Source organism: Penicillium riverlandense (assembly GCF_028828495.1).
Source record: "Penicillium riverlandense strain IBT 135883 chromosome Unknown utg000007l_segment0_segment0, whole genome shotgun sequence".
NCBI classification, from domain to species: domain Eukaryota; kingdom Fungi; phylum Ascomycota; class Eurotiomycetes; order Eurotiales; family Aspergillaceae; genus Penicillium; species Penicillium riverlandense.
In genome coordinates this window covers 1,599,617-1,615,899 of record NW_026643198.1, presented here as the reverse complement: position 1 = coordinate 1,615,899, position 16,283 = coordinate 1,599,617, and the positions used below count along the sequence as shown (strand labels likewise).

General features: G+C 52.7%; 9 protein-coding genes across 9 annotated transcripts; 2 read left to right on the top strand and 7 right to left on the bottom strand.

Moving 5' to 3' along the window:
- Window positions 1-1,026: 1,026 nt before the first annotated feature.
- N7474_008227 (uncharacterized protein) lies at window positions 1,027-1,793 on the bottom strand (the record flags this gene model as incomplete). The annotated part of the gene is made up of 2 exons (XM_057199637.1): window positions 1,027-1,607; window positions 1,661-1,793. 2 exons carry the CDS (start codon window positions 1,791-1,793, stop codon window positions 1,027-1,029), a joined length of 714 nt encoding a protein of 237 aa, XP_057050338.1.
- A 364-nt stretch (window positions 1,794-2,157) lies between these two features.
- On the top strand, window positions 2,158-3,685 carry N7474_008226 (WD repeat protein; the record flags this gene model as incomplete). The annotated part of the gene is made up of 2 exons (XM_057199636.1): window positions 2,158-2,411; window positions 2,470-3,685. 2 exons carry the CDS (start codon window positions 2,158-2,160, stop codon window positions 3,683-3,685), a joined length of 1,470 nt encoding a protein of 489 aa, XP_057050337.1.
- A 170-nt stretch (window positions 3,686-3,855) lies between these two features.
- N7474_008225 (uncharacterized protein) lies at window positions 3,856-4,299 on the bottom strand (the record flags this gene model as incomplete). The annotated part of the gene is made up of 1 exon (XM_057199635.1): window positions 3,856-4,299. One exon carries the CDS (start codon window positions 4,297-4,299, stop codon window positions 3,856-3,858), a length of 444 nt encoding a protein of 147 aa, XP_057050336.1.
- A 795-nt stretch (window positions 4,300-5,094) lies between these two features.
- CweA (uncharacterized protein) lies at window positions 5,095-7,227 on the bottom strand (the record flags this gene model as incomplete). Its single annotated transcript, XM_057199634.1, has 2 exons — window positions 5,095-7,089; window positions 7,153-7,227. 2 exons carry the CDS (start codon window positions 7,225-7,227, stop codon window positions 5,095-5,097), a joined length of 2,070 nt encoding a protein of 689 aa, XP_057050335.1.
- Window positions 7,228-8,601: 1,374 nt separating this feature from the next.
- On the bottom strand, window positions 8,602-9,123 carry N7474_008223 (uncharacterized protein; the record flags this gene model as incomplete). Its single annotated transcript, XM_057199633.1, has 1 exon — window positions 8,602-9,123. The coding sequence occupies one exon, from the start codon at window positions 9,121-9,123 to the stop codon at window positions 8,602-8,604; it is 522 nt and encodes a 173-aa protein (XP_057050334.1).
- Window positions 9,124-10,789: 1,666 nt separating this feature from the next.
- N7474_008222 (uncharacterized protein) lies at window positions 10,790-11,172 on the bottom strand (the record flags this gene model as incomplete). Its single annotated transcript, XM_057199632.1, has 2 exons — window positions 10,790-10,974; window positions 11,025-11,172. 2 exons carry the CDS (start codon window positions 11,170-11,172, stop codon window positions 10,790-10,792), a joined length of 333 nt encoding a protein of 110 aa, XP_057050333.1.
- A 340-nt stretch (window positions 11,173-11,512) lies between these two features.
- Window positions 11,513-12,518, bottom strand: N7474_008221 (DUF3425 domain-containing protein; the record flags this gene model as incomplete). Its single annotated transcript, XM_057199631.1, has 3 exons — window positions 11,513-12,279; window positions 12,357-12,444; window positions 12,501-12,518. The coding sequence occupies 3 exons, from the start codon at window positions 12,516-12,518 to the stop codon at window positions 11,513-11,515; spliced, it is 873 nt and encodes a 290-aa protein (XP_057050332.1).
- Window positions 12,519-13,241: 723 nt separating this feature from the next.
- Window positions 13,242-14,265, top strand: N7474_008220 (uncharacterized protein; the record flags this gene model as incomplete). The annotated part of the gene is made up of 2 exons (XM_057199630.1): window positions 13,242-13,315; window positions 13,377-14,265. 2 exons carry the CDS (start codon window positions 13,242-13,244, stop codon window positions 14,263-14,265), a joined length of 963 nt encoding a protein of 320 aa, XP_057050331.1.
- A 181-nt stretch (window positions 14,266-14,446) lies between these two features.
- On the bottom strand, window positions 14,447-15,174 carry N7474_008219 (uncharacterized protein; the record flags this gene model as incomplete). The annotated part of the gene is made up of 2 exons (XM_057199629.1): window positions 14,447-14,975; window positions 15,050-15,174. 2 exons carry the CDS (start codon window positions 15,172-15,174, stop codon window positions 14,447-14,449), a joined length of 654 nt encoding a protein of 217 aa, XP_057050330.1.
- Between the last annotated feature and the right edge of the window lie 1,109 nt (window positions 15,175-16,283).

The window sequence follows — 16,283 nt, the reverse complement described above, 5'->3', positions numbered from 1 at the left end:
GGCAAGCAGTCGCTGCTTTTGTAGAGCAGCAAGTACGTTGGTAATTCGTAAGTGCGTAGTTGATTCGTGACTGCGTAGAGGATGATTGAGCAGGTGTTTCCGGTGGAAGAAAAGTCAGGGCAAGTCACTGGACAAGTCACGGTACAGAGCAACGATGCCATGCTGAATTTCGGGCTTTGGAGAATAATACCCTGACAGACTGGATCTCAGGATATCCATGGTATTGTTTACGGTACTTGCATCTGAACTAACTACCCCTTCGGACCAATGCAGTCACCTTTCTCACATGCCCAGCTGGCCATAGATCGCATGGAAGGGTCTGTGTCTTCCAACGTCCTTCTATCAAACCAACAAACAATGATCAATGTCCCTGCCAAGCACTCCCGCATCTTGGCAACAACCACCGAATGCATGTGGGGGCGGGCTGCCCCCACGATGCCCGGGAGCGGATTCGGCCAACAATTGGCCGCCCGTCCGCCGGAGCCAAGACCCTAAGCAAACGCCTTGTTCAGCTTCGCCGTCGGTGGTGGTATGTCTAAATAAGGGCGTCGCGGTCTGAGGGGCTCCGACAGGCAGGCTGGATGACAAGTGTATACAGATCATGACCATTGAGCCGGCCCCCCTTACAGGTTGTGGTTGGCAAGTGTGTCCGTGCTAATGCGAACATCCCGGCATGCGGTACGAGATGCCAAGACAGGGTCTGATACATTGGCAGCCGCACAGAGAAGAGCGTGCTCTCGCCCTAGACTGCCAACGGAGACGGCTGGAAGGGCCTTGGGCGTAAATAGTCCATCGGCAAGAGGCGGATCGAGTGTCACATTGCAACAGCTGGAAGAACACTGGAGCAGGTGTGGAGCTTTTCGATCGAGTTTGACCAGTGTTCCTTGGGGTGCACACTGTCAGTAGTCCGCAAACTGTTGAAAAGGGCATCCCACGGAAACCGAGATAGGTGAACGCCATAGTAACCCGTGAGGCTTGGGCTAGATCGAATGAGGAAGTCGGTCATGCGACAAATCATCTTCCTCGTCATTCCGTTTCAAAATCAGTAGTCGAGGGCGCACGACTCAGCCTGCGCCGTTTGTGCTTCTTGCGCACGCCCGTCGTTGTGTGCTGAGAACCCGCCGTGGGTGGGTATACCGTGGTATTCGATCTCTTCCTCCGTAAAGATTTCGCGACGGGACGAGGTACAGAGTCACTCTCACTACCCAGATGTGAATCTTCATCGTCGGACGCCTCCTGCCCTTCCACAAGAACCAAGTCCCCCGTTTCACCCAGAGCTTCTTTCGCAAGTTCCTCGACCAAAACCCCCATCGCAATCAAAGCCGTCTCATCCATACTCTTGTGGTCACTCTGTCCCTGGTCCTCGGTTGTGAACTCGTAGTGGTCAGCGGCATAGGCGTGGATCGCTTCTAGGAGATCGGAGCTAGGAAGCGGGCGGTTGGTGGGGAGAGACTCGTTTGCAAAATAAGTAGCATCCTTCGCTTCGAAATCCACGGCGTGCTCTCTGCGGAGCAGCACCTCTTCGGGCCGGAGAGCTCGGCGCTTCTTGGGCGCGTGGTGGGAGGCAGCATTGGTCGCTGCGTGCCGTCCGCGATTGTCGAATCGGCCTGTGGACGTTAGAAAGGTGCTTGCGTTCGCGTGGTGGAGTAAGAGGGCATACCAGCTACCACATCGTAGAGATTGGTTGAGCGGCGAGTGACGCGTGTGGGAGAGAGCTCGCCTTGTGTCTGGGAGACTGTGGGCGGATCAACCCAGGTGTTCTGGGTCAGTCGAAGGGACCGGCCATGGGACATGCTTGGGGGGGAGGGGGAGAGAGAGATGTTAGTGGAAGCTATTCGGATCCATTCCCGTTCAGAATGCGCCGGCGGGACATTTATCCGAACAATACTGATGAAGACGCGAAGAGAGGATGGATGTCCGAAGCTATCTAACTCCTAAAGGAAGATTTATATATGAAGGGAAAATGCGACGGAGCCTGAAACAGTTATCTGTCTGTCTCGTCACATCTCCCTCAGGATTCATGGCGTCCTAAAATGCTCAAAACTAAGAACCATGATAATCGGTCCAAGAAAACAAGAGTTTGTCCTGTTTGCTTGTTTGTCCTGCAGTCCGACAGCCTGCCGTAACTTCCCTTCCTTGCCAGCAACAAATGAATGAATGAATTCCTATCTGCTCAACAGAGCCCTTGGGTCTGTCACTCCATCTGCCTTCCATGTCGCCCAAACTACCCGACTAGTTCACCACCTCGAGCCCGCGCCGGGCATCCGCTTCTCAGGTCGCCTTCCTGGTCCCTCCACAGACCACGAAGATGACGTCGCACCACTCGATAGAGAGCTCGACCCGGTCGCGGAAGTGTTTGCGCATAAGTCGGGGGTGAATTGCTTGGCTATCGATCAATTCGAGGGACGATAGTGCGTGTTGCGCTTCTTCTGGCCGCCGTGGTCCCATTCAATCTGACAATGCAAATAGTATGATATCCGGAGGCGCTGACCCCTCGATTCGCTTGTGGGACCTTGAGACTAGAGGGTCACAGCTCGAACACATCCATAGGTCCTGTGCGTCGGTCAGTAAATCCTCGCATGAGGATGCGCACACCCACGCCATTACCTCGCTCTCCATCTACCCGTTCGATCCCGTTCCGTCCACCATATTCTCCACGTCGCATGATGGCACATTGAAGCTGTCTGCACTGCAGTCGCCAGCGATTACACCGCTGCATACATTTACACTCGACTGCACACCGTACTCGCACTCCTTCTCGGCTCAGCCGGCTTCAACACTGCTCGTTGCAGTAGCCACATCGGACCCGACAGTGCGGCTGGTGGATTTACGCTCGGGACTATCGACGCATGGATTGCCAGGACACACCGCTGCTGTTCTCTCAGTATCGTGGGCCCCTCATCAGCCGCACCTGCTGGCATCGGCCTCGGCCGACAATCGCGTGATTATATTTGATGTGCGTCGCGGAGGCCACAATTCTGCGATTGCGACTTTGGACATGGACGACCCGATAGGCTTGGTTAATCCTGGATCAGGTAGTGTGTCAGCATCATCGGAGAGCCGGTCAGCATACTCTCGGCATGGTCGTGCCCACAACGGAGCCGTGACTGGTGTGCGCTGGACATCAAATGGGAGCCACATAATCACTACCGGGCAGGATTCCCGAATCCGAGTGTGGGATGCAGCTACCGGCGCTAACACGCTCGTGCACTTTGGACCGCGTGTGCGAAATACCGCATCCTCGCATTTGGCGGAGCGGGTGCCGCTGATCATCCCGAAGGGACTCATGGACTCGGGCCAAGAAACACTACTTTGGCCGAATTTCCACGAACAGGATGACCGTGGGGAGATTTTTATGTTTGAACTCCGCGAGGGGACCTTCATTAAGCGTCTTCGCGTACCGGGTCTCTCGACAGGGCCGCAAGCATCCCGTGGTCGGTCAACGGCACTGAGTGCGGCACGCATCAACGACCTCGTCTGGCGCGGTAACGGGGCGTCTGGTGAAGGCCTCGAACTGTTCTCCGCGCACGGTGACGGAACTATTCGGACTTGGGTGTCTCGAGAGCCGGATGGAGAGCCGGATGAGGCCGAGGAGGCTGCTCAGGCCGATCGCAAGAGAAAGCACGATGTGTTAGAAGAAATTTACCAGGGGTTTATTGGAGCTGATCCCCGGCTACATACTTGATGGTTGACTTGTTTATGTGAAATACGACTGGTTCATCATTGTACCTGGTCGCTTTGTATTTTCATGAAACGCCATACATATCATCCATTCTACCGACCATATCCCATATCTCTGGAATTTTACTTGCCAGGTGAGGCAAGGCGCATCAAAAAAGACGACATATAGAGAAATCACGCATTTCTACCCGCATGTTCGCCAATCTTGTCCGCGGAATCCGGATCCTCCTTCGCATACCGTTCAAAAGCACTCCGATTCAACTTCCCATGCTTCGTATCACGAACATCGCCTTTGCCAGAGGGGTTATTCGTGCCCATTTGGGTACGCTTCGACTCCACCTCTGCCGGCAGCGAGTCGCCCGTCCCCGTAATGACGTCCCCAGTCATGCCGACGTCTCGCGTCGAGCGCGGCAGGTCGGTGGGATTGTCGACTGCAAAGGACGTGCTTGGCTCCGCCACACCCTCATTGTTATACAAGAAGTGCTCGGCGCGCTGGTCCGGGCGTGGCACGGAGGGGATGGTGCGCTGTTCACCGGCATCGTTGGGAATAGTGGTCCCCTTGGCCGCCATCTCGGAGAGAGTGCCGCCTTGGTGAGGGTCTTGCTGCTGGGAGGCCATTGTGTCTGTGTATGTGGTTGCTGGGGTTTGAAGTTGAAAAATGTTGCTGTAGAGCCGCTTTGTATACTCGGCCAGGGTTTTCAGAGATAAGGGTAGGACTGTCCTTTTAGGTCCTTTGGGATTTAAATCATTGAGTGATCTTAAATCTACTTTTAGGTCCGTAATGAACCCATATTTTCAAGTTCTGACTACTTGCTGTTCTGATGTCACTGCATAGTCTGGATATGATGTTGAGATGATATCACGCGGGTTGTGCGTGCCTTGGTTGGAGTATTGCGCGAGCTAACCCTATTTCTAGAAGGATTGCTGTATTTAGCAGAGAATCAAGCTTTGACGGATGATAGATCTGGAACTGGCGTATTGAAAGATTTGGCATTGATGCTCTGGTTGATGCTTTATCACAAATGATGCAATCAGTCGAGGACAGGCTAAAAAGAATAAAACCCGGAGCGTGCTGATTGGAATAGAGCTACTAGAACAAAGAGAAACTGCGAAAAACGGGCTTTCTAAATGCTGGGCTGAAAATGGTCCTGCCGGTACAACTACAATGTAAAGGACCAAGAGCGTAGTCTACAACCGGAGAGGACGAAAAAGCGAATCCATAGAGGTAATTAATACTCATGATACATTCACTGAAATGGGCAACAATCAACATTGATTGTGGAGATAACTGAACTGGGAGTACAGAAAGGAAGACAAAGTCAGAAAGAAACGAAAGAAGAATGGGAGATCCCTCGGAGTGAGTGGTACACCATGGTCAGGACCAAACTCCAATTTTCAAGCCAAATACCACATCTACAGGATGAAGGCGAGAACGCCCATCACAGCAGCAGCAACGGAAACAAGGCCGCCAGAGAGACGAGGGGCGTCGCCGGTGAACATGTGGGCGCGAGCAGAAGAAGAGGCAGAGGCCGATGCGCTAAACTCGGGAGAGACACCAGTGGGAACCGCCTGGCTCGTAACAGGAGTTGACGAACCCATGACCATGCTTGAAGAGGCCACGGGGACATCAACAGGGATCATGGAGTAGGACATGCCCTTGGTCACCGGGCGGTGGGACTGGTAATCGTAGCTGTAGACAGGGACCATGGACGACGAAGCCGGAATAGCAACAACAGTCTCCATCGAGGGCTGCGGGGCAGGGTTGGAGTACACCTTCCCTTGTGGAACGTCAGAGTGCTGGGGGACGGCGGCCATGGGGATGGCGCTGGTCTCAACAATCATGCTGGTAGCAGGCCGCTGTGTGTAAACAGTAGCGGTTTTCTCGACCTGGCGGTAGTGGGTCTTGGTGACAGTGCGAACGACTTCATGTACAGACGCAGCGCACTCAGTAGCGTGATCCACATCCTCGCGAGGTGGGTTGCTCTTGCTCTTGAAAGTGGGAGGGGTCTCCCCAGAGGGAGGGCCGTATGCGGGATCCTCGAGCTCGGAGGGTGGGAAGTTGTCGATGGACGTTACGGTGTCAGGATACACATCTGTGCCATAATACACCTCCGGAGGAGGGTGAACATGAGTCACGTCAGCTTTGATGGCGTGGTTGTCCTGGTGGTGCTCATCGACATGGGTGTCAGTCGAGACGGAACCACCGCCGGAAATGCTGTTGCCGCCATCGTTACCAGAAGGACCACCTTCAAGGGTGGCGCCACCATTTGCACCGTTCTGGCCAGCGTTCTCACCAGCATTCTGGCCTTCACTCTGGCCGCCCGAGGACTCGCGGCTGCTGTCTGGGGCGTAGGCGCGGCGGTAAACACCATTTCCAGTGCCAGAGCGAAAGGGAGTAATATCACCCCCTGGGATCGTTTCACCAAATTGATCCTGGGCAGGCGCAGCCGGCGGCGGGGCCGAAGGAGCATCGCCCGTAGTCGCAGCTTCAGGGAAAGCAGGCGCTTCAGGAGCCGGGGCCTCGGGCGGTGGAGCCTCAAAAGAAGGAGGAGAGTTTGCCTCAGGGCCAGGGAACGGAGGTAGGGGAGGGGAAGGGTACACATCCTTGTCCTTGACATTGATAGCGTGGTTGTCATCCCAGAACTCATTGACACCGGTATGAGTATCGACTGTCTCGGGGGCAGAGAAGCTTTGGCCGCCGTCATTGCCAGACGGACCACCCAGAGCGGTGACATCCTCCTGAGGACCCCACTCCTCAGGGTCCCAATCGCGCTTAGGAGCAACAGGCGGGATACCAAACTCTCCCTCAGGATCCTCCAAACCAGATGGTGGCCCGCCGAAAGAGGGAGCGCCAATGGGGCCAGCCTCGTGTCCACCGAAACTAGGTGGGCCCTCGAAATCTGGAGATGCAAATGGGGGAGCACCGGGAGCAAATGGAGGCGGCCCGGGGGGAAGGTAAGGCGGCTCGTGAATATCCTTGTGCTTCACCTTGATCGAATGGTCGTCATGGTTGAACTCGTTGACATCGGTGTGGAAGTTGCCGGTAATGGGCATATCGAAGCTCTGGCCTTCATCATCGCCAGAAGGGCCCCCAATGGCAGTGCCACCCGAAGGCCAGTGGCGCTTCTTGAAAGGACCCAGGCCAGGGACCACAGGGCCAGGGCCTTCAAGGAAAGTGACAGGCTCCTCCCACGGCACCGGGGGCGGGTACACATCCTTGTCCTTGACGTCAATGGAGTGGTCATCCTTGCTCCATTCATTCACATCGCTGTTGGTGTGAACGTTTGGGGTGATGCTTCCAACAGCGTCACCTTTATCGTTGCCAGACGGGCCACCCAGAAGAGTCGGCCCACCTGGCTGAGGCGGGAAAGGCAGTCCAGCATCACCAGGCGCGCCAAGGTCTCCTGTCTAGTCTCAGTGTTAGCTGGCATTCCAAGCCTCCAAGCCTCCAAATACTCGAGTTTCACTTACAGGACCGTCGAACTGGGCCTGGGCCGCGGCTGCGAGCAGCGCCAGAGGAATCCCACCAACAAATAGGCCCTTCATAGTTGCAAATGCCGAGCCGAAGAATTATTTGAAAATAGTATGTATGATGTTGCCCGATATAAGTTAAAAGAGCGACTTGAAATGAATCTTCACGGGAGCAGATGAAAGAATGGCACAATCACTTGAAGATGCTCCCTGTAAGCTAGAGCAACCCTCAGTCGCGGGCCTTCTCGAGGTTCGTAGACCTTTAGTAGTTCTGTCGCATTCATGATCATCGGCGCTGCTCACACATCGGAATGCCGGCCCACAGAGAGACGATGGGTCTCCCGGCCGGGTAAACAGACTAGTGTGCTGCATGGGAATGTCACGGAGAATGAAAAACAGCATCGAGATGCTGAATCTAGCCCACTTAGGTTGTTGATACTGGGGAAGAATCCGGGTGTGGCGCCTGGAGAGGTCGTGGTACCACATTCTTCGGTCTTGAGAGGGATAGGTCTTGCGGAGATCGGATTCACGGACCTTTCCATCCAACCAGGAGCCAAGGGGCAACGTATACCTGTGCAACAACGTCAATCTCAGATCCATGGCTATGACGCAATGTTTTGGGCCGATGCATCGGCCCAAAACAAATGAAGAATTGACAGTGGACCCTTGCCATGGTCGTCGTCCAGACGAACCGGGAGAAACGAAGCCTGTGCACACGCGGACAACGGGTGGTGGCGATCATGATGGCATCCTCCATGATCTTCATAGATGGGCAGGGGACCGAGTGTCTACTGGACCGAGGGAGTGAGCCGAGCAGCACCAAGATGGACAGACGCAAGATTCTGAATAAACAGCAACAGATTGTTTCATTGAAATATCCTATCATCCTAAACTGATTCGACGTGTTCTGTCGTTGTGGCTACGTCGGCCATGTCCGTCAGCAAGCAATAAACCAGCTGAGGACAGGAGAATGTATCCCATTTTCGACATTCCTCCCCCATCGCCCTCACTGAAGAGGACCCAACGGGAGACAAACTTCCTACAAGGAATATTAATCTCCAGAACCGATCAACTCCCGAAGAAGTCGAAGGCAACACATCGCCGTGGGAGTGTCAAAGGAGACAGGACGATGGTCGTGGCGGGTTCTGTTGCTTTTTTTTCGATGAAGAAAGAAAAAGAGAGAAAACTAATTTTTTTGCGGCTTTTGTAGGTCACGGGAATCGTGGGTCATGTGATCGGAGCAACCCTGTTCCGAGATCGGTTCTACCAACATGAAAACAAACAGATGTACAACAAAAGTCACGGTTCGTTCATTCGAGTAAAAAATAACATAGCACTGCGCCAAAGAGTCTATCCATCCACTCAAGTAGATCAACAAAATCGCAACAATGATCTGTCAGGATGTCAGCTGTGTCCAGGCTCCAAAATCCGATCGCCAGTACTTACCGGTCAGTCCAAGGCGGCCTTTTCGGCACTGTCTTTCCAGGCTCCACCACCCACAGCTGCCGTAATGCCCAGCGCGACCGCGATCATGCTTCCGACAGTCACCACTGCCACGACTCCCTTGAGCGCCATGCGCTGTCTGTTGCTTAATGACTGCATCCATGATCGCGGCTGGTTCTCCTCCTCCCACAACTTAGACCGCCGAGGACTTTCATTTCTCAGTGCCGAGTACGGCCCGGCATTCTCGGTTTCCCGCAGGTGACTTGGAGTTTGGTTCTGGTTCTTGGTTTCGAAAGTGAGCTGTTCGTATGATATCGTCGGCGTTCCATGTCGATAGAAGGGCGAATAAGGCTTGGCGCCGATGGACGGATCAAAGTCCTGGCTGCGGCCTTCGTTGATCGAGGGAGTTGACTGGACCGAGCCTGGCGGCGAGTGGCACCTCGGCGTCTCTGGATGTTTCTCGTCGTTGCTCTTTATTGACGCGGCGGTCACCTGAGCGCCAATCACTCCGAGGCCATGCAAACTCATGGCCTGTCGGTTTCAAAAGATCCGGGAAATAGATCGTCTGAAACTCAGCCGCTTTGCCTTTGACGGGGGCAGCGGGCTCGGCGGGCTGTGGTTCTCTTTGGGGGTTGTTGCAGTGATGGCTTCAGCGGGGATGACCAGCGTTGGGCAACCGCCATACATAAACAATGCGGTGTCAACTTGGAATGCGCTCCAAGACCAGGCGGATCGGGACAGTCTCATCACTCCGGTCCGTTGCTCGGGCTATAGTAAGAGAATGGATGGATGGATGAAGTAGAGTACACCCGTGCAACTCGAGGAGGTCAAGTAGACCGAGGGCGGCTTTTCCTAATGGCAGGCTTCCCCTTCTCAGCAGGCCCCTCGATGCTCACACCGATTTGAATTGTGTGGGAAATCAAGATCTACCTTGCCCGGTGCCTGCCCCCTAACGAATTCTTTTGTCGGGGATGCAAGGTCGCGGTCGGCTGCTATTTGCTTTTCATCCCTAGATTGGCAGCCCCGTCCCACCCCCCGCGGCATTCCTGCCTCCTCCTGTGCCAGGGAGCTTTTTTTCCCCTGCAGCTACTGCAGCACGGTCACTGGTATAATGCATGCCTCCGGTCGATCATCGTGTTGACTTTGCGTCACCCCTTCCATAGGCTGCTGACCTGGCTGTACCCTTCCGTTCTACCCGCAATGGGTTAGATCCCGCTAGGGCCGGAACACAGCATATACAGTAGTGTGGCACCTCGTCTGCAAGGTTGATCACACTGTGCAAATTTCGGTGGCTGGACGGGTTCGTCCACTCCCAACAATCACACCCAAGACGTGGTGGTCGTCTTCATTCACAAGCATCGAGAATAGATCTATCATGAACACAAATAGCTTCGCACTTTTAATCAGACTTTTTTGCTTGCGGGATTGCGGAAAATCATTGTCTCTTGTACTATACATGGCTAACTGCAGGACCGGCTGTTCCGTGATCGACAGAACGCATCTCTACCATGTAACTGCGAGGATGCCCTCAATAATATATGTACACATCCTGCATAAATTTATGGATATCTGATATCCGAGAGAATTAAATCATTCGCCATTTTAACATTTTGGTACGTATTGTGTGATGTGGTGCGAATTAAATGTCCGTGGTTGTGGTGTTACCCAATGTGGTGCAATATATATCTCAACCTTGGGTCCAGACACTTGACCCGACCCACAGCTTATTTCTGGTAATGGTTTCAGAAACCTTCTTAATCAATTATATACTCATTTATACGAAAGTTCATGATATAGTACAATCTAGACAGACCCTCGTTAGTGATGGTGGTGGTCACTGATATTTGACCGGCGGGTCTTCAATGTTTGAACTGCTGCTGTAACTACTAATACTCATCGACTCAATGCACCACCTGCGAACTATTTCATTTTTGACAGCCAAAGTAAATATAATCATCATCATATGTTTTAATTAGTGCAATTTCATGCTGTGTATTTAACCCTACAACAAACTACGACTGTATTGTTAGTTCACCAATTCTCCCTCCGACAAGTTAGACATTAACTCTCTCCAATCACACCATAGACCGGAAAGTCAATTGAGGTTGTATATCTTCAGCATTATTCAGTAGACACACATACGCACCACTGAGTTCTTCGACCTCAGCCAAACGAGAGAAGGTCCCGTAATACTTTAGCTGTTGCTTCTAATCGGGGGCAACTGCGGCACCCAATATGTCGAAGCAGTGTTGACCAGGCCGGACAAGACGTTGTTGACACCGTTGCCATGCTGGGCCCACTCCATAGCCAGTGTATGCGTCATGTTTCGGATCCCGGCCTTCTGGCCTTCGACGTGCCGTAGCGGGTGGAGGGAACGACCTGTGAAGAGGGGATAGCGAACATGTTACAGACCAATCATACAACTCAACCCAATAAGAGAACGACGAGTTCACTGGCTTTGTTAGGACGGCATCCGGTCGTGGGGTGCGTCCAGACAATTGACCCCTTGATACTTCCCGTGATGAATGCTTGCGCAGCACTCCTGGTCGTGTGGAATGTACCAACTAGTTGATCCATTCCAGGTAGTTGGACAGTCAACCGCTTAGCAATCTGGGGCGAGAAGGGTAATTTCACGTTCACACTGAATTATATATCCTTCGATATCTTCGGTCGTCAAGTCAGGGGCCGTTTTGTGGTTCAGACAAGCAGAAAGAGAAAAGTAGAGAACACTCTTTGAAGCAAGGTACAAATACTACGCGCGGTGGCTACCGTTCGTCTATCGCCGGAATATGCCCCTCACGACAGTCGATAAAAATGGGTTCCAGGCATAGAGCTCTGTAGATGGAGACTCTTACCAGAGTGAAAGTAGCGATGATTGTGATGACTCCACGAATGAAGACTTTACGGAGGATTCAGGTCAGTTAGGAGCCATTTCTGACAAAGGTCTCACAGTAGTATGTGAGGTGCAGTCTTCAGGAACAAAGGGCTCCTCCCCTCTCTCCATCCGCCACCGATTGGTGGCCTCTAACACCCCCGGCAAGCCTTTAATCAACCACCCCCATTTCTTCAGAAACCCTTCCGACATCTCCCACCCCGTGATGTCCCAGGGTGGCGACCACGCAATGATGCCGCGTCGCTCGATCTCGTCGTCGGGGAAGCCCTCATACAGCCCCCCGATGCAGTCGGCCCACAGCTCGTCCTCGTCGAATGTGCCAGTGGCCTGTATCAGGCGGTCTCGTCCCTCGGGACACGGGAACAGGTCGATCCAGTCGCCGTGTGGCACCGTTTGTTGAAGGCTTGTAGGCAGGAGTGTTGAAGGAAGTAGTTCGGGCTTGGTAGGGTAGGGGATGACATGGATAACTTCCTCATCACAATCGAGCGGCGTGACGAGGACGCCCGAGATTAGAGTACGGTTGACGACCAGGGCGCGAAGGGCGTTGAATTGGAGGAGCGTGATGAGGTGGTCTGGGCAGAGAGGGAAGACGATGTTAAACTGCTCTTTTCTAGTTTTATCTGGCAGTAAGGGATTTCTCGCATTGTATAGTTGCTTGATACGGGATGCTGGGACGATGGAGACGGATTGCTGCTCCATGTCCCAGCATTCCACCAGCGCTTCTGATTTGATCAGTGTCCCGGTTGTGGCACTAGATGCTTCGGCTTTCTTTGCTAGGGGTTTGCGTTTTCCTACTGGACTGTTAGCTTCTCTTATTGGGTACCTGTTGATCGGGCTGGTCGTGACGAAATAGAAAATAAGATCTTACGGTATGCCCTTGTGTTTAGTCTAGTCTGTGCCCGTCTGCGTGCTGCGGCATCCTTGGTCCCAGTCCAGTCGTCTTCCCTGCTTATCGCCTGTACGCGGTGAGCAAGTCATGTATCTTGGTGATTGAAGGCGGCCTGGTAAGTACCTCGGCCAATTGTGGCATCGACGCGAGTTGGATGCGCGGTGCTGTTGAATTTGAAGGCTGATAGCTACTAATCATGATGCTAGCAAACGTTGTAATTGCGGTGATGGTGAAATTGGTGATGAATGATGCAAACTTCTTCGGGCCCGCCAAGGCGGTTTATGCAGCCTGCTCACAATGAGGAGTCTGACACTCGGGAACGGAGGCATTGATATGCCGACTATTCGACAGACAGGGGTTAGTGAAATGGCAGGATATCATTGGTCACTATTACAGTGTCTAACTTGACCAGGTCTAGCGTCATGTAACCTGCTCACATTATGACTGGATGACAAGCTCCACTATCACGACTTGATTGACAAGCGCAACATTATGATTTCCAGAGGGTGGCTAATTTGGACAGTAACTAGACATCCGGTAGTGCGCACCACGCTTCATGCAGCTGGCTCACTCGCTCACTCGGAATTCTCCTATTGGTCCATCTCTTCAATATACCAAGTCGGATGGGACGTGATTGGCCCAAGGGTCATGCAGCTTGCTCACAATATCTGATGCTCGGAATAACCTCCAAGATGCAAGTATCTCGTACATTGTTCAATAAGAGCTATATAAAGATCGTAGCAACATCTTAATTTCGACGCATCTTCCACTATCATCAAAAACATAGAATTCAATCCAAGACATTGGATTGTCTGTTTGTGAATATTACACCTTCACACATTGACTCGAGTACTCGTTGTGAACATGACTTTCCATCCCGACACTCTCCCCGATCTCAAGGACAAAGTATTCATAGTCACAGGCGGGAATTCCGGCATGTAAGTCTCCCCTCGCCCCTCTCACCACGAAGCCCGAATCGCTGATCACACCGAACCGCAGAGGCTACTACACCATAGCCCACCTAGCAAAACACGGCGCCCACGTTTACATGTGCGCCAGATCCCCGGAGAAAGGCAAAGCAGCCATCGCCAACATCAAGAAAATGCACCCCTCAGCCAATATCGACCTCCTGCAAATGGACCTCATGGACCTCACCAGCATTGTCGCGGCCGCCAAGCACTTCCTCGCCCTCGAAACAGCCCTGCACGGCCTGGTAAACAACGCAGGCATCATGGCGACGCCCTTCGAAATGACCAATGATGGCCACGAGGCCCAGTGGCAGACCAACTACCTTGCGCACTGGGTTTTGACGGAGCACCTGCTTCCTCTGATACTGCGGACCGCTAAGACACTTCCTCCCGGCAGCGTGCGCATCGTCAACCTCACTTCATCAGGTCACTTGGGCGCACCCAAGGGCGGCATCAATTTCAAGGACCTATCGCTCAAGGATAGCGGCCCGTGGACGCGGTACGGACAGAGCAAGCTTGCCAACATTCTGCACACCAAGGCTCTGCACAAGACGTACGGCCCCGGCTCTCCCAGTGCGCGGAACGGGGAGGGCGAGATCTGGGTTTCGTCCGTGCATACGGGTCTGGTTGAGACGAATCTCGCCACGTCAGTGGGGGAGTCGGGTTCGGGCATGATGAGTGTTTTCTCGGTCTTACGCAAGTTTGGATTGATATGGCCCGCCGATAAGGGGTCGTGGACTAGTTTGTTCTGTGCAGCGAGCCGGGATATGAAGGCGGAGCAGAGCGGCGCGTATTTCGAAATTTTCCGGCGATTTGGGGAGCCAAGGTGGCAGAGCGGTGCGGCAAAGGATGGGAAGCTTGCAGAGAGGTTGGAGGAGTGGACTGGGAAGGTGATGAGGAAGGAAGGTTGGATTCAATAATAGCGTCAACTGATTTCGGGCTTTTCCGATAATATTAATAGATTTATTGTTTTATGTTATTACATGTTCTTATGTTTCTTGTTTATTCATGTATAGTTTTATTCACTTTTATACCTTTATGTATATAGTTTAGAGTTGTATACCCCGTGAATCTTTATCTAATACTGAGCTGTTTATTCATTTACAACATAAAGGCCATCAGACCAACAGCAAACGGGACACCAGCGAATGCGCTCCCCCGAGTCGCACCATTGGTCTCGCTGGGGCTGGCGGAGCTTGAAGTGGTATTGCCTGTGGTAGATGGCTCGGAGGCAGCAGTGGGAGAAACAGATGATGCAGATGAAGATGCAGAGGCAGATGACCCAGTGAGGGTAGAAGCAGTAGGGCTCGAGGCAGAAGCCGAAGCAGAAGACCTGATCTTGGCGTCAATGGTGAAGGTCGAGTCGCCCGTGTACAACTGCACCGTGCTCCCGCCGGACTCCGTGGTCGTCAGGTCGTCGCTGGAGATAGGGAAGGTTCCCGTCAGCGGTTCCATGTCTGAATTGATTGTAAAAACCAATCCGCCATCGCCCGACTTGGCGACAGAGACGGTGTACGTCCCGCACTGGGTCTCGCTGACGGCAGGCAGCTCGCCGTTGTCGCTCGTGCCCATCACATCGCAGCCCTGTGTGAATTTGGGATTGTTGCTGGTAGATATGCTGATTTCATAACTATACCAGGCCAACTGTCAGTTTAAGTAGTCCTAACCTTGTGTGTGAGAGAGAGGCGGCGTAGGAGAACGGACAAACAGTATATGCTTTTAGGCGTGCAGGCTGCCGAGAAATCGCTGATCTCGTACTTCAGATCGGTGGCGTCGATTTTGGCTGCCCAGGCCAGGGGCAGGAGAGCGGCGACGGTTGTGAACTTCATTTTATCGGCCGAGTCCAAATGTATGCAGTAAAGGGATCAACTAAGTTGGAGGTAAACGAGTGGGGTGATATTTGGCTCGTGGCGACAGGAATGACTCGGAAGTCGAGCGAGAGCATCGTGACATGTTATTAAATAAGGAGCCAGGCTTCTCTTAACCAAAACATGCCAGCCAAGGCCAGCCAAGAAGATTGGTTGTTCGTACATTTGATCCATCCATCTCAGGCACCGTCGGGACTCGGCAGAAATATCTCCAATCACATTGGCTAGGTTTAACATAAACAGGAGCTTCTGTAGGGGGAGTTCATGGCTTTGCACATTGGCATTACTTCAAGTGTCGACTTTGATTGGCACATGAAATGAAAAAGAGCCAAGAGCGGGTCAGATCCACTTTCTGCGGCGTGGATTCGCCGGGGTTCAACAAGGCCGGGCCAGGGCCAAGATCTTGCGTACTTGGTTACATCGGCCTGGATGGCGAAGGGTTGCTTGGCAAAACGCCTCGACAGAACCTGAAAGTCCTTCCCTGTTTCGCCAATGTCGATGGAGTAAATTCGCGCTAGACAGTTGGCAAGACAGCATTCTGCGATTTCAAGGCCAATGCCTCGGTTAACTCCAGTAACTTTTCTACATGGTTGTGTTAATCTGAGCGAGGTAGAATATAACGTAGATTGTAATTCAAAGAGGAAACTCAAATATTCTGGGGTAGCTCATGGATACTCCGAGCATCTCATCGACGCTATCAGTCTGTATTGGGTGTCAAATTAGACCAAATGGACACATTGGCCACTATAATTTCGCTTACTAGATCCAGTAGCTCCCCAGCAATCCCTGAAATAGAAGAGTCGATCTCGTTCGGCTGACCTCCTGCCGTCCGCTCACAACAAAACCACAGGTCCTTTCTGATTGTCATTTGCCTAGATCATAGTATGCCCGGTATCAACGATAAACTGGTAAGGCCATAGTGATTTTTGACTTCTGGCCCTGCTCACAGTTCAAATGCTCCTATTCATCACGTTAGCGTCCATGTTCTCCGGGATGTACCCAAATCTCCCTCTTGCTTCCGGTCATGGTTCGTGCATGGATTTAGCAAGAGATAAGGTACACGCGATGTG